The sequence below is a fragment of the Lygodium microphyllum genome, chromosome 2, assembly GCF_053477565.2.
Source record: "Lygodium microphyllum isolate KBCC chromosome 2, Lygodium_microphyllum_v1.1.10, whole genome shotgun sequence".
Classification (NCBI taxonomy): Eukaryota; Viridiplantae; Streptophyta; class Polypodiopsida; order Schizaeales; family Lygodiaceae; genus Lygodium; species Lygodium microphyllum.
The window spans coordinates 71805594-71823495 of record NC_141136.1 but is presented as its reverse complement, the minus strand read 5'-3'; the positions used below and the strand labels follow the sequence as shown (position 1 = coordinate 71823495).

Genomic DNA, 17902 nt, shown 5'->3' with positions numbered 1-17902 from the left:
AAATCTAGTTATATTCCCCTTGGGAATCACAATACCATTCCAACCCAAAGCTTGCAAATCATTTTCCGTACAAGAGAGCAAAGTGGATTTTTGAGCATTAACATGGAATCCTGATGCCATAGCAAAAAGTTTCCACGCGACCATTGCCCGATGAACATTGGAACGATCAACCTTAAGAAACAAAAAGGAATCATCTGCCAAAGATTGACCCACAAGTTGGGCCCCACTAGGAAGAGACAATCCAACTATCTCACCTTGATTGGCCAATTTATCCAACAAAGAAAGCATCAGGTAAGTAACTAATGCAAACAACAAAGGACTGAGAGGGCAGCCTTGACAAAGAGAGCAGGATAAGGTAATTTCATTAGTGATGCCTCCATTAAGCGCAATACAGGCCAATGCCCCCTGACCAATAGTATCCACAAGAGAAACCATACGTGGCCCAAAACCCATGGTGAACATCAACTGCCTCAAGAAAGACTAGCTTACATGATCAAATGCCTTTTCAATATCAAGTTGAAGCATGACCATCTGTTGGCTTGAAGCTTTTGCAAAGTCAATCCTTAGTTGAACATTCAAAATGTTATGCATTATATTCCGACCCTTAATGAAACCCTATTGGCGAGGATGAACCAAATGCGGAAATACTTTCTTCAATCTGTTGGCAATGATTTTTGAGAAGATTTTATATAACGAGCCCATAACAGAAATGGGTCTCCATTGTTTCAAAGAAGTAAGAGAGGGAACTTTGGGCAATAACCGAATGACTGCAATCTTCCAGTCTGAAGGCATGACACCAGAATTCCAAACTTGCTAACACAAGCAAGTCAAAGGGTCCTTACATTGCTCAACATTGGTTGAAAACAACTCATTAGGAAGCCCATCCCAACCAGGACTTTTTCTTTTTGGCAAATGGGAGAGAACCTCTTCCACTTCATCCTCTAAAATATCCGCCTCCATTAAGGCTACCCATTCTGGCTGAACTTGATTTCTAACCAGATCACAAATATATCTGCGCGCAGAGTGAACAACATCTGACAAACTCTCTTGAGGGCCCAACAAACACCTTGTTTATTCTTCACACGCACAATATTATCCTAAGCATATTTCTTATGTAATCTAGCAAAGAACTGGTGAGATTGACAATTGTTATCGTGCGAAGCCTTTGCTCTAGACAACAATTTGAATTCAGAATATTCCTGTTCCTGTAAAGATTGAACTCGGCTTTCAACCATTCGATGCCTGTCACCAAATCATCACTAGTATCCCCCAACTAACATAAAGACAAAGAATGGGCCAACAAAGATTGTGCATGCAGCAATTCAATGCGTAAAATGGAAGCATGCTAAATACCGAACTGTCGGGATAGCATACGTGCATTATCCCTAAAAATAGGCCATGCTTCCAATCCTTCTGATAGGACCCTAGAACGAAAGGAATCAATTATTCGCTGAATACATTCCAAAAACTGATTTTGCAGGAGAAAGGATTGATTGAAACGAAGAGCCAAGCGAGCCAAGGGAACCTTATAGGCATGAACAGGTAGATGTGTCATTTCCAAGATCAAAGGATGGCGATCTGACAAGACACGCTTTCGCTCTATCCACTATCAAGGACTGCAAGGAGAAAAGAATCACTTTGACAAACATAGATCCTACCCAGTCTGGCCCATGTGTTTCGATGCTGAAGAGAACGATAAGTATATCCTGAGTGTGAGGGATGCAACCAAGACCACATGTCCTGTTTCAAAGACTGAGTTGCAAAAGCATCCCAAGCCTGACGCTCGGGACCATCCATAACCGAATGTTGAGAAGTCCATAGATGTACACACATTGAAATCGCCCATTACAAAGCCTTGACGAGAGCCAAAGCAAGGCAATGCAAGTCATCCCAAAGTTGGCGAAGTTCACGAGAAGTAGGAGCATAGACACCCACCAACCATAAAACTTCTCCCTTGCATTGGATTTCCATAATCATGAATCTTCCTCAACGATCCTGAGAAATCAAAAATGGTTGCAATGAAGATCTGACGGCAAACATTACTCCAGATTTATGTGGAACACACCCACTATAGAAAACCGAGTAATCCTTATATACATGAGATGATCTTGCCAAAGCATGTTGTTTATGCTCTACCCCACATAGAACATCCCAATTGCCAACTAACACAAATTTCCACAACCGATACTGTTTACTGCCCGAAGAGATACCTTTAACGTTTCATAACGCAATTCTCATTATGGAATACATAAAAGAAAACTATTGTATCCCCACCTTCCCTTTCCCTTTAATATCAACTGCTTTGGCTGCCTGAAATCTTTCCATCTCGCTTTGAATCACATCAACTAGATCTCCCCTTTGCAAACTAGCAATCGAAGTACGAGAAGGAAACTGTTGTTGCTGGGCACGGAAAACATCCTGAGGAGGCACCATTCTCCCTCACGAGTCAAAGTGCAAAACAGTATCAGAGATCCTTTTTTCATTACCACCAACTACAAATCGAGGATTCATATAGAATCCCCTACCTTGGCGTTGAAATGTCTAGGTAATAGTCTGGGGAGTTGGGTGAACAGGAGTAGACCGAGGCTCCTGTCTAGCATTACGGCGAACCATCAAAACCCAAGGGTTATCTTGAGGAGACAAGTTTTGGCCCCCATAGGGCGAAGCATGCTGATTTTCAGCTCGAGAAGCAGCCTTCTTTCCATCTAGTTGTCCCTATTGGACAATATGCTCAAAAGCGACTTCAGGCTACTAAGCTACCAGCTGCGTAGGATGGTCATGCATATCCAAGTCACGATCCAAAGACGGTTGCATTACCTCATGCCTTCTATCACATTCTGAAATAAAATGTCCCAATTGTCCACATCTGAAACAGTGCCCTGCAAATGTGCCCCATTCCATTTAAGCTCATAGACCCAAGTTTGCAACCCCGGAACCTGAAAATGAACTTTATTCGGGCGAGGTTTCCCTGTATCCCAAAGCATGCATGCCCTATTCCTGTTACGGGAGGCCAACCGAGGCTCCACCAACACCTCTTCAAGAGATCTCAACACGAAGGGAAGAAGTCGCCAAAGATGGGCAGGGAAATCCAACACCTCGACCCAAATTGGGCATGCCTGCCTTAGTATCTCCTGAAATTCGACCATAGGCCTCCAAGGAACCATATGGACTAACTAGCCATCCATGAACAAGGGGATACAATGCATAATATGGGCTCGCGATTCCGAGGAACAGAAGAGGACCTCAAAAAAACCCCTCGGGCCATCATACATCTCTTCCACAAGGGATGCCTGGTCTTGCCTTGAAACATCCTCCTGTCCCATCTCCCCCTTGGCAAGCATGGATAGCAACCATGCCCGGATGCGGGAGATCAATGGGGTCCTTCCTGTAAAGTAAAAGATGGCAGCACTCTCATGGAAGGCAACAATCTGCTGTAGAATCAGATCAGCAACCATAACAACGACCACATGTTCCCCTTGTGGTAAAGAACTCGCTTTACCCTCATTAGCTTGAGCATATTCCGACATCAGATGATTGGCAGAGGCCAGCATAAACTGAAAAGACTCATTAGTCTGAGAGCATAAGGCCTGAACATTTTGCTGAGGCAAATTCAAGGCACACAAGTCCGGTTCTTCGACCGGCATCTTGCGCCGCTTACCCATCTCATCCCCTTCCATTAACTACCCAGAATCCCCAACTAACAAATCGTCATCTGATTCCGCCAAGTCTTTGTCATCCCCATTCCAATATGTTGTTCTAGAAAGGCCATGTCAATACCATTAGATTCTTGCAAGTTCGCCATTCCCAAGGTTTACATTGATTACACAAATTATCCAACTCTGGTTGTCTTTCACAGAGCACGACAGAACCTGTCTCCTTTAATAAGCTGTTGTACCCCAAGACCACAGCCCCACTCTGTACACTGCTGTTTAGTAAAAACAAGGCTTTAACGATCTGAGTCGCTCCCAGTCTGACTTACCTGGATTAGGGGCCGATCGTCACACCCTCGCTGTCAGGCACAAAATAGAGGATGACAAAATAGGTCAGGTGCCAGGAGGACGTCAGAAGGAACAGCAGGTGAATCGACACGCAAGACAAAACGAGCAGGACTCGAGCAGGACTGGTGACCTCGCACTCTGTCTCAGTCGCAGAGGAGGGGGATGCAAGCAAGATGGTCACATGGCAAATAGCACAACATGTTGCTCGGATGAACACAAGTAGACAAGGGCAAGGCGCGATGACACGGGCAGGGCAGAATGGACCATGCACAGGTCAGAGGGGGGAACTCAGCCAATGCACGAGGCAGGTAGGCACATCTGCAAGACGAGTGAATCAGATCTACCATCGCCCACACACCAAACGCCTCGCCATTGCTTCTCTCTCTCTCTCTCTCTCTCTAAAACATCTTTCCCACTTGCATAGGCGAGTTTTGCCAAGTAGTAGCCTTTCAAAATAATTTCCAACATTATCCAACTTTTTAAAATTAATTAATAATTATTTATAGATTCAAAAAAAATCTATTTAGCCAACAATTAAATTGGCTAGGTCAATTTGTCACCTAAGCAATCCTGACCACTGATTAGCCTAGAATTGGTACTAATTAATTAATGTCAATTCCCTACTCTAGGTGCATGTGATAGTAGCTCAAGGTGGTTCTAGTGCAGGAGATAGCATACAAGAGGAGGCAGCACACTTGCTAGTAGTCCTTAGCGATAGGTGATAGTTCCATGTCTGTTTGAGCAAGGCAACAACAAGTTTTAAGCCTTTCTCGCGCGATGAAACTCATAAATTCCTCTCTCTACAACATTCTCTCTCATCCTATAGCCATCCCTCCAGTTATCTCAGCAAAATCCAGCCATTTGAGTCATCAAAGGTGGAGATTTTGGTTAATCTCTACTGTAAACCCTAATTTACAGCAAAAGTCAGGGTTTAACAATCACCTCACGATGCATGCTCAGAATTGATAACCTAAGGCTTGAATTCAAGCAAGCTGAAATTAAAGAATTTCAAGAAAATTCAAGAGACTAACCAGCCCATATCAGACTTGGAACTTAATTTGTCTTTCAAGGAGTAAGATGAAGGTCAATCCCCAAGCAAACCAGGGGGCAAATTGGTCAGAAGGCTTATTGGTCAATTTTGACAGCAAGAGGCACTTGGATAAGCAAAAGAGACCATAGAATCTCATTTGTACTTCATCCAGTTGCAATAAAAGCTTAAAAAATACTACAAGGGACACCAATTTGTCCAAGATTAAAGTGGTGAAGTATACATTTTAGTTTAAATGAATTGTATGCTTGTTGTAATTGTTGATTAATCCGGTCATTACCACCCTCTCTAAGGAGGAAGGTTGGTTTGAGGCTCACAAGATATGAGATTGAGAAGGACCACTTGCCCCCTTCCAACATGACCTTGACTCTCCCTCCATACACCTCTCTTGCACTGAGAGGAACCTGGTCATGTGAAATCTTTATCAACTACATAATTGATATACATGGATATCACCCCAACAACCCCTCCCCAGAAAGATGTCCTACTTTGGGACCACTCCATGAGGACCACGGCAGATGGTTTCATTGAGACACACAAATACCTAGATGTACACATAGCACATGAGAGAGAAGTAGGACCATCAATCAGCTTAAGGTCTCCTCTCATCGGGCCCAATTTGAGAAAATAAGCAATCCGCATTCCTAGAATTGGGAGGATTTGCTAATTATGTCAAGGGGAGGTGGAGAGTGAGGAGCACTTCTATGCAAATACACGGCCTATAGCCCACTTAGAGCGAGATACCCCACGCTTTCCAAAAGTGACACCACCCTAACTTGAGATCAATACACTCTGCACAACATTACTCCACTCGAATACCCTATAGAGGGGGGCAGACAGCTAGAGCTCACTGATTTTTTCCAAGCAAGGATCAAACACACTACACCTATACAAAGAGATGACAGCATAGAAACAGGGAACGGCCGTTCCGGCCTATAGGAACGGTTTAACGCGTTCCAGATCCTTGGAGGAGGTGAAACGGCCGGGGAACGTTCCCTGCCGTTCCCTGGGCCGTTCCCTACCGTTCCCTGTTTGGAACGGCCATTCCAAGCCTGTTGACCAAAAATTTACATTTTTCCACGTTTTTTCTTTTTGCTTATATCACACTCCTACTACATGTTTACCTATCTCCATTGCCTAATGTGCACACACTAATCTCTCTCTCTCTCTCTCTCTCTCTCTCTCTCTCTCTCTCTCTCTCTCTCTCTCTCTCTCTCTCTCTCTCTCTCTCTTGAATATTTAAAGTGTCAAGACAACCCACAAGCCAATTAGGAGTCCATGCAAAGCTCAAATTTGATGCATTATGAACTCTTACAAATCACAATCAACTTTCAGCCTATTCTCAATTCCAAGGTAATCATCCATTTATATTGTCTAATTTCAAGGGAAACTAGAATAATTGGGGCAATTCATGAGCAATTTGGAGCTGTGGGGGTAATCGAGTCAATTTTGGGACATTTGGGTCAATTTGGAGCATTGAGGGGTATTGGGGCAATTCGAGGGACATTCTTTGGGGCAACTTGATCATGCAGGGCATATTTGGGGCACTTAAGATATGTGTCGTTCCCCCCCGTTCCCGTTCCCCCCGTTCCAGGGGGTCCCGCTCCCGTTCCCGTTCCTCGTTCCAGGTAACTATGGATGACAGTCCAAAGAGCATATGAGATCATAGCTACACACCAATTGACGGTGCAAGGGTACCAAACACAAAGACTACACCACAGAGAAATGATAGAGATCCGTCAACAATACGAGTAGCATATGATGAGGCTCCAGTCTAGATGCTACCCATATACTCTCTCCTCTGGGATGTATGACATACTATACTCAAATAATCCTGACCAAATAGAGCTAGTTAGGATGATGACGCATGGTGTCATTGCATCATACCCAATTACACATTCAACCATGTAGTGGTCCACACACCATGCCCCTAGACTTAGAAACAACTTGTGAGATCATTAATACATTTGCATGACCACAAGAAGAAATTTTGCATGAAACAAGCAACATATATCCATCATATAATAAAAATGTGCAGCCACATGATACGTATCATAGAAATCAATGTCTATCCCAAAATTAACCAAAACTATACTAGTAAGTTCTCCTACAATGAAAACAAAAAAAAAAGACAAATAACACAAATACTAATTGTAACATACACCATGCCTAAATAGCCAAAGACAGGTTTTCTAGCAAAAGTGGAAACTACTAATGATACCGAATCCTGAAAGTTTTAAAATTAAGTAACATGCAAGCATACATCTATGCAAGCTGGTCCAGCTTGAGATGTGTGAAAATACACACCATGTATGCTAAGCATATCAATAGCACATGGTACAATTTTCTTATCATGCAAAACATGATCTTACATCGCTTGATGTGAGATGTTTGTCTCCCTGACAGGAAGCTGTTAAGCAATATCCTTCAGTTACAAGCACCTGAGGCATGTTTTATGCAGCTGTAACAGTATAGACAAGATCTTCAACTCACACTACCTTGTTTGTTAAGACTTTACTATCCAATGGTTAACACTTTGCTAGAGATGTTTGCACTCTAATGCATCCAGCAGATAGGACATAATTGAGCAAATGTTTTGCTCAACTATAGCCAGAAAGCACATGCTATAGATCCCATTTCAAGGGGACAAAAATCTAGAATGCTAAATAGATCCACAGTCCAAGAATGAGTCTCATACCTTGGGTTCCACTTTGTTAGAAACAGACAGGGTTTATAAGCACAAGCACACATCACAGTGGTACACACAGAAATTACCATAAAGAAAAATATAAGAGGTACAGAAAGGGAAACCTGCTATACTGAAAGCACAGATGGCACTTTTCCGACTTACCTCTCCACCTTTCCGTCGTTTAGGCTGGTGAGCATAATCCGAAACCCCTCGACAGACATTCACATCCAAAGGTAGTTTCCGTTTTGTCACAGTTAATCTTTCCTGTTCCATGGATCTCCGATCTCTCATCAATGACATTTTGACAGACCTTCTCTCTTGCACTGTGTGTTTCTCTATCACATGATTTTTCCTACCCCTTTCTTCATGTTCTCCAGCCTCCATTATCCTTTCTCTTTCCATCTGCCTTTCATACATTTCTCTTTCCCTCTGCTGCAGGTTCTCCCTCTCTCTCTCCCTCTGCTGTCTTTCAAGTTTCTTCCTTTCTCTTTGCTGTCTCATCTGCCTTTCAAACTCCCTTTGCTGCATCTCAAGCTTCTCCCTTTCCATTTGCAGCCTTTCAATCATCTCCATCTCTCGCTCCTGTTTCTCCCTCTCTCTCTGTTTTTCCATCCATTCTTGCTCTTTTATCAGCTCCATTCCCTTCCTCCGTTCCATCTCCAAAAATTTGTCAGCCTCTGACTGTTTCTCCACTTCTTTCTCCTTATCGAACCTTAACCTAATTTTTAACTCCTCCTTTCTCCTTAGCTTTACTTCCTTTTCATTGGCTTGTCGCCGTTTTTCCTTTGACTCTTTCATCTTTTTCTTTTCCTGATGCTTTAGATTCTCCCTGTCTAACAGGATAACACCTGCCTGCCTGTCATTTATCGCATCCTTTTTTTGATGTGCCTGTGTCAGTTCCATTACAGACATAGGCTCAACTTCATGCGGCCTTGCACTACTAACAGTCTCTTGCCAGAACAATCCCACCTCTGCTGATGGCTGAACATGATCAGATGGTCTTGATTCTCTCACTTTCTTATCATCACTATCCTCCAACTGATCTTCCATTTGTAGTTTTGGTGCTTTTTTAATCTTTATCTTCCTTATTAAACGTGTCCCTTCCTCTTGCTGCTTTGGTGTTGCTCCAGTAGGAAGAGTGGAATTTCCCTCCACCTTCCTGGAGATTGCAGGAGCATTCTCCACATTGCCAATCAAAGGAAGCTTTATTTTCAGAGAAGGAAACTTTTTTTCAACTGGAGTGCTGACTGAGACAGGAGCTTCTTTGTCTTGTAGCCCACTGGTGCTTTTCAAGGTGATCTTGATACCTTGGCGGACCGGTGCATCAATTACTTCTATAGTTTCTGCTTTTTGAGAAATTGCCTGAGCAGTAGCCTGAGCAATTGACTGCGCGTTTGCCTGCTGAGCAGCTGCCAAAGCATTTGCTCTTCCCTCTTCACTATACAAAGGACAGACTTTCTTGTTTGTACGCATATGCCCTACCTGAAAAAATGGGACATAAGAGACTCAATTGAACTGTAAACAGAGGGAAGTAAACCACGAACACTTTAAAGGAAGTCAACCAACCATGAATTTTTTATTTCAGATAACAAACTGGATTTTACTGGAAAGGCAGGATAATAATAGCAAAAAATGGGTATAAAGGTAGCCACAATTGCTGTGATTTAGTGAACAAAGAACTTTGTTTAAGCATAACCATATAAGACAACCTCATTCTAATAAGGAATACATCATGGTGCTCTGTTTTACTTAACAAAGAACTTTGTTTGAGCATAACCATATATGATACCTCATTCTAATAAGGAATACATTATGGTTATTTTACCTGTTTACAAGCTCCACAAACCAAGTGTACAGCTTCTCTGCCTGATTCACCTTTGCCTGCTTTCTTTGGCTACAAAAGAATTGCAGCATTCACCGTATCAGAAATGCAATTTTTACATATTTACATAAAACGTATGTTGTCAGCAGTCATTTTTACTCAAACACACGATCCAGAATCGTTTTAAGGGGAAATCATAACATCTTTGCACAGACATGGCAGGACAGACAATTATTCAGTCATTAATGTATAAAAGATGGCAGATTTTTAGACAGCAACCTTGTATCAGAATCTGGCATATACATTTCTAAAAAAGGTGTTACTAGGCACATGAATGCAACAGCTGCAAACACCATTCTATTGTAGCTATCAACATTTCAACATATTGATCACAACTAGCCCCCAGAACATTCTAATCACTCTTGTCCGAACCCACCATGAGCTGATTGTCACTGCAAACAGTTGAAAAATATAGCACTTCTTCATCTTGACAACCAATGATAGGTAAGACCACAGGTTGCAGTACTAGATGACACATTTCAGCAATAGAAATTTTAGATGACAAATTGTGGCACTACATGAGTCTGTTTGGAAATAGGTTTCCATGGAAAGCATAACATCTCCATATATAGATGACAATATGCAGAGCTCTAAAATGTGATAACCTTTTAGCTCCTTGGGCAAACAAGACATTGCATAAGTTGTGCAGGACATAGGCAAGTCCATTAATGGCACGGTGTCAATATCTGAGAGCCACAGAACTGATTTAATTAATTAATGTACAAGTGGAAAGTGCAAAGTGCATATTTCATTCATTGGGGCTTTTGAACCTTAAGCAAAAATCTGGACAACATTATTAAACTTGGGCAAGAGGCCAAAGTTTGGGCCATTACAAACTAATTAGCTCTTTAAAACAGCCCCAAAACATGTGTATTACCAAAAGTTTCATTAGACGGTGCTTGATCCTAGAGACTTTGTGTCCCATAGACAAAAGCCTAATTTGGGAGGATCCTTCTACAAATATAAATAGATAGGCTGCCCAACATTCAACCTATCCTTGTCTTGCAAGTTTCAGCCATGTTCGTACATTCTATGTTCTCCCTGTGCAAAACCCCTAGCATATCTTCACATGGTACCAAAGCTGATACTCTTTTCAAGAGTATCTTGTGGCTATCACGGAGAGTTGGAGACCTTGGTTTGGTGCAAGATACAGGAATGACACGTAATTGATTCACAATGGCTCAAACGCCTCCCTCTTGAGATCCTCCGACGCCTTCTCAAGGTACTCCTTCAATGGAGACCCTGAGGAGGTATTATGGTCTTGATTTGGAGGACAACGCTTCTTCTACTAACCTTTCTTGTAGGGATCACTCATCGAGGCCCACGTCTCATACTCCTTCACAAGGTGCATCTCAGCTATTGACAAGACTGATCACCTCTAAATTAAGGAAAGACTCCACCCGGGACACAGCCAAAAGTTCAAACTCTTTAAGACCTACAATAGGTTATCCATTCTTAGCACACATTGTCTTTAATGCACATCAAGGTTTTAGACCATTACTAGATACTCAGGAGTATACCATTCTACACCCTGGTACATCGTTAGTAGGAATGCTACCCTTTAACATTGAGCCTTACACACACCCGTAAATGCATTACTCTCCATCCTCTGGTCCTATTGTGTGGGGAATCCCCATCCACCACACTACGTCACCTTTCTTAGTTGCTCAACTGTATGAATCCCCACCTTGTGCTAATGAGTTAATCATATTAATTACAAAAAAAGTATAGGATAACAACATTACAAAGTGCAAGGTGGCTCTAAGCCATCACATTTGAACCAAATACAATGGATTCAGTGGAACAAAAGACAAGAGTGCAAAAGGCACCACAAGACTAGATTGTGGCCAGGTTTTGTCTCATGGGCCTAGGCCTTTGCTGCCAGTGTCTCTGTTACACTATCTTCAAAGCAGTCGCCCAACATCGCAAAGGGATTGGACCCTGGTCAGCCTGTGACAGGGAAGGCACATCTACAGAGTGGGAGATAGACCCTAGATACTTGGGATCCCATGGATGATGACTCTACTAGTAGCATCAAAGCCCACCTCAATTGGAGGGTCACAGGCTCGCGGGGGTGGCTGAGTGGATTCGTGTTGTTGCTATTGCTCTTCAAGGGGGAGGCAAGTCCTTAGCAATAGTAGGAACTTGAGCTTCAAGCACATCCCAAGATTTGTCTTGGCAACGAGAATAAGTGCAGAGGGGATCCTGTGAAGAAGAAGGGTCAAGAAATACTGCAAGCACAAAAGTCTCCTTTGCTTTGCCCTTATAGCGACGGATCCCTTTCTTTCCAAATCTGGAGAAGGAGCATCTTGCTTGCCTTTAGACTAACCACGCTGAATGATCTGTTGCTCAACACAGTGGTGGGACGTGTGTAGGTCCCTATCTATGGGCTGATCCACCACAGCCCTTTTACGATCTGGACACTCCGTCATGAAGTGACCCAACTGGCCACGAGAGAAACAGTGACCAGCAAAAGTACCCTGCTTCAGTCGGAACCAAAACCAACTTGGTCGCTTCTAGAAAGTATCCGCAGCATGCATAGTTTGTTCCCGTCCATATTGGACATTGGTACTTCAGCATACATGGAAATTCTTGTAATGGATGCCATGAGACAATATGCACTACCTATTTCTCAAAGAAGAGGGGCTGCTTTTGGAGGAGGAAATCCTGGGCCGAAGCAGAGAGAAGAACAACTTCATTAAATCCAGGCGGACCACCAAAGATCTCCTCCACACAGTCAATCTGCAGAATGGAGGTCAGCCACTGATGGATCTTGGTAAGCACTGGAATACAGCCTGTGAAGAAAAGGATCATGCATTGCTCATGCAAAGCTGAAAAGGAACAAACAACCTCTTAAGTGGGCAGATGTCTGAACCTCCTCCTCCCTCCTCCTCTGCATAGGTACAGATACCTCGATGGTTAAGCTCAACATATTCTTCTAAGAGGTTATTTGTGAACTCAAGCAGTTGTTCCCAATTCGGTTCCTGCAAATCCTATGAAACCAAAGCCACTTGAGCATACAAGCAAGGTGGAGAATCACTCACGTCGAGGGCATCGAGAGCAGCACCAGGTTCAGCATGGATCTTGCCGCATTTGAACGAGGGCTGAGTCTCAATGCAAAGGGGTACCATCTCTTCAGTGCAAGGCATCATGTATTCTTCCAGCACATCATCTTCCACATCCATATTCAGATCCAAGGCTGCAACGGCCTGATCCATATTATCCATATTCGGGGCCAGCATGACAGGACAAGATGGCCAAGTGGTCATGCACTTGTTCAGTTAGGTGTGCTGCCGGCAGGCAGAGCAGGCATGCAAACCTACAATTCTGCACAGAAGTCGTTTGCCAGGCCCAGGGCAGCGTGCACGCCACGAAGGGCAGCCAGACAGGAAGGGCGCAGAGCAAACAGGACATATGCTGCAGAAAGGAATGCAGGTGAAGCAACGCTAGCATGGTTCCTGCAGGCTGTGCATGCTCTGTTCTGCGCTCTTGCGCTCTGCAGAAAACATCTACGGCAGGCACACAGGTACGGCGTGCAGGCAGGTGCCGTGTCTGTGGGGTGCAGGAAGCAGGGTGGCAACAGTTATGCAGGGAGAGGGAAGGTCAATCAGCGCACGTGGCAGGCACCAACCATCGTTCCCCCACAAGTCACATCCCCCCCCCCCCTCTCTCTCTCTCTTTTTTTTTCGTAAACCCCTCTCTCTCTCTCTCTCTCTCTCTCTCTCTCTCTCTCATTATTCAGGGAGGAGTTACAGCAGGAGGATGATCCAAGTAGTCTGTAGAGATGAGCAGGCCAAATACATGTGGGTGAGAGAGTGTGGTGAGGAACACACTTTGTATGTTGCCATATGCTATTTCCCCCCTACAACATCCCAATATGGCCCACCCAAGGGGCATTCACCACATGTGGCTTTGGATGAGGATATTTGGGAGTTCTTGATGGAGGGAGATGTTATCTTACTAGGAGACTTTAATGCTAGAGAGCCTCCCACCAGGTGTCTTTCTTTGATGCATGTTAGGAGATGCTACAAGAGCAAGATGTGTCAGAGCTACAGTTGGAGAGGACATCTCAGAATATAGGGGAAGTACAAAAGACTATGTACTCGCTCCACCGATGCTAATATCTCACATCCAAAACCTCTCAATATCACCACACCTCCTCGGAGTTGCAGTGGACCATGCCTATCTATCATTCACCATTGACCTCCAATTCATTGATATGCAAACTCATCATGCAGCTCACCAACACCCAAGATACCTATTTCCTAGAGAGAGGATATGATATCTACGAGGTGGAGATCCTCATATTGTTACATGATGCAGACCACGACTTTCCATTACAAGAGGTAACTCAGCAATTCACAGAGGCCCTACACATAGGCGCAAGTGTAGCCTTCCCACACTCACAACGCACACAGAGAGCCTCCACCAAGGTGACACCCTGAAACAGTTGGTATGATGATGAGTGCCGTGAGACCGGGCACAGCTACAAAGAGAGAGAGCATTGGGGTCCACTACCCACACAAAGGCAGCTACACCTATTACGTCCACCACTACATGGGAGGAGTATGCAGCTAGTCTTTATACTATAGAGGGTCAGCCCCCTCTTCCAAATCCACCAAAGCCTTGTCCAGAGACCACCACTTTATTTACAAAGAGTAGGGTCCTAGAGGCCATTGACTACCTCAGTAGAGGAAAAATACAGGATTGTGATGGATTACCAGCCGGAGCACCTAATTCATGCCAGAGATTTAGTAGCAAGATTCCTAGCTTACATGTTTAACAGAGCCAAGTGCAAAGTCCTCCAAGAGAGCTGAAGCACAAGCATTATTGTGCCTACCCTTGAGTCAAGGGACCCAACTTTACCCAATGACTATCGGACTATCATGGCTGGGCATATACAAGCTAGGTTAAGTTATATGCTTCCATCATTGAGCAGGAGCTAAGCACGTGGGTAGAGATGTGGGGTCTTAGAGCATATAGACAAGCTGGTTTTAGGAGAGGCTTCTCCACATTGGATCACATCCTCATACTCAAAGGGATCATTAAGGAGGGAAGGCCTAGGCTGCATGCCATGGGAGTACCAATAGAGCTAAGTTGGGGTATTTTGGTGTTGTATGAGAGGGTTTTCCGGAGAATACAAACAACTGAGGGCCTTTTAGTACCTATTCACTTTACCATTGGGATGAAGCAAGGATCTCCTCTCTCCGACATTATTTGGCATGTAGATTGATGGGATTGCTAACTATATCTCACAGAGAGGAGATAGAGAAGCTCCACTAGTTGGCACCTCCATACCTCTCTTACTATATGCAGATGACATTATATTGATAGCAAACTCTCCAGAGTGGCTATATAGACACGTGGATGCATTACACTCCTATGCATTGGACAATGGGCTATCAGTGGACCTTGGCAAAACCAAGGTGATAATATTTAATACTACACCACAATGGGTTAGGAGATCGACACCTAAACTCACATATGGACAGGACGAGTTGGAGTATGTGGATTCTTACACATACTTGGGAGTCTTATTCGCAAGGCCCACCTTTTCTATGCAAGAGCCAGCAAACACTAGATTGGCTCACAAATACACAACAATAGGTGGTTTGGAGAGGATGTGCTCACTAGTTCTAGAAACCCCACACCAAGCTATGGCTCTTCAATACATTGCCACATCCACACTACTCTATGAAGTACAGATATGGGGGCCCAATCTTAACCATCGCAGCATATCACAGCACTTTTAGGACGATGGAGGTCGATGGAGAGACCCCTAGTGTCCATGATATCCAAGATGATCAAAGCTAAGGCCTCAGTTCCACATGAGATTATCAAAGCTCATCTAGCAGCTACACCGATTATGATCAAGTCCCTCACTTGATCGACCACTTACATAGCCTATGGGACTTACCTAGACACAAATATGCACGGTTGGCTCTTGAGTCCTCTAACGACTTGTCAAAGAGGATGATACTTCATGCTCGTATGCACAAATGTCTGCCTGGTTTGAGCTACATGGATTTAGCATGGACACTTACCCCCCTTCCAGTACTCCCATGATGCATCATCTCTTGATTTGAGTAGGTCAGAGATTCGCAAAATCATCACAATGGATCTTACCCAGTTGGATATCAAGCGCACATGGTTGATGCAATTGCAGGAGCTAGGGATGAAGATGGCTTTCTACAACGAGCATTTTCTTTATACTATAGATGATCAATTTATTATTCACTCGAGATACATGGACACCCACCTTTCACATGCAATCAAATATGCTATTGGCCAATTGCGCACTTACTCATATCACCTATAGATTGAGACTAGCAAATACAAATCCATCCCACCAAAAGAGTGCATATGCCAGATATCTCACGTCTGGGGCCGTTTTCACCGTCTGTTTAGAGATGGAATTGGACCACTATCCAAAGTGATGGATTTTACCGCTCAGTGATGCCTTGGCCTCTTCATCCATGAGCTATGATAGCTTCATGACATGCTCCTCGGGGATATAGCTACTCTAGGATGCCAAACCCCTTCCCAAAGGCAACTTCCAAACTTCTTTGCAAGACAAACTGCAAACTCATGAAAACTCAATATAGTTACAGCCCCAATCCACAAAAGAGGCTCTCTCTCACCATCACAATGTCCACACAGACAAGGAGTACTAATTGATCAAGCCATTCAGCTTAGCCCATCCAACGCCCTAGGCTCCGACACAAACGCTCACATCTTCAAAGGCGGATACAAGAGATTATTGCTTGGGCTAGAGCAAGGCTCTCCATATCCACTTGAGATTGTACCATCTAGAGCTCACTTTTACTAGATAAAGTTCTATGTTTTACACATAGCCTTTGTTTCCTTCTTGTTTGCTTTGTGCTACATGTTTTGCTCAAGCAATCATACCATCATACGCATGATTGTAACTCATGGTCTCATGGGTCATTTGCAATAGTCAATATATCATTTCATTTCATTCATTCGTTCACTTGCTCTCTCTCTCTCTCTCTCTCTCTCTCTCTCTCTCTCTCTCTCTCTCTCTCTCTCTCTCTCTCTCCACACAAAAAGAAAGTTTGGTCACAAAAGAAAGTGCACTATCGCTTTGTCGATCTCCGCAAGCCTTTTGACATTGTGCCTCATGCTAGACTCATGCAAAGACTACAACAACTAGAGGCTCCACCTAAGATGAGATGGGGAGTACTATCACTGTATGAGTCTATCACAAGACGGGTACAAGTACCAAGAGCAATGTCTAAGGAGATCACCATCACCATTGGAGTGAAACAAAGATTTTAGATTATATTGATAGATTCGAAGGGGATGGGTCCCGGCCTTGGGGGGATCATGAAACCCATATTAGTATATACAGATGATATAGTCCTCCTCTTCAGCACACCAAAGGGATTGTAGTGCCACCTAGATGCACTACAAGCTTTCTGCTAGGACAAAGATCTCACGATGAACCTTGGGAAAACCAAGGTTATGGTATTTGACACTTCCACCCAATGGACACAACAATTAGTACCTCATTTCACATACGAGGAGAAAGAGGACATGGTTTAGAGATATATCTACTTGGGGATTTCTTTTTTAGAGCCAAGATTCACTCTCAGGAAAGCAACATTGGATAGATTGACTTGAGGCTATTCAGCCTTAGGGTCCATGAGAGCCAATGTGCACATATACAATTTCAAGAGCCTCGGACAAAACTCTAGCTTTTCAACACATTGGTCACGCCAGCACTTTTATACAAGATACCTAACAAGGATTGAGCCTCTAGCATAGGAGAGCCACATATGACCAACTACTATCTGGGGAGAGGATGTATATGATGGATGGGAGCAAATGGAAAGACCCCTAATGTTGATGATTTCATGGAAGATAAAAAGTAAACCCTTAATACCACACAAAATTGTTAGATCAGATATGGGAGCACCACCCATAGTCATCGAGGTCCTCTTCTAGACCATGAATTATTTGCATAGACTCTAGAGCTTACCAAGATAGAGATAACCCTAGCTCACATAGGAGTCATCTAGACAACTAGCCTTGCACGAGGATATCGAGTGCTGGTATGCTTTGACAAAAGCATGGTTGCAACTTCATGGATTACACATGGATCATCTCCAACCATAGTTACGGGAAACCGAAAAACGAAAAGAGAAACGGAAATTGAAACAGAGACGGTGAAACGGCGAAAATGTGGTGCTTTAAGGCGTTTCTAGTAACTATGTCTCCCACCCCTACAGAATAACCTTGATTCTCCTCACATGTAGCTTATC

At 43.6% G+C, this 17902-nt stretch overlaps 1 protein-coding gene across 3 annotated transcripts in view; it reads right to left on the bottom strand.

The window, feature by feature from the left end:
• Positions 1–17902, bottom strand: part of HAF01 (HAC13 protein (HAC13)) — a 125821-nt gene that overhangs the window by 13759 nt on the left and 94160 nt on the right. For all 3 annotated transcript variants that reach the window (XM_087695039.1, XM_087695042.1, XM_087695040.1), the window contains 2 exons: positions 9561–9629; positions 7898–9217 (listed from right to left, as the gene is read on the bottom strand). In XM_087695039.1, the coding sequence (XP_087551165.1) occupies positions 7898–9217; positions 9561–9629 (1389 nt within the window). The remainder of the gene's footprint in view (positions 1–7897; positions 9218–9560; positions 9630–17902) is intronic.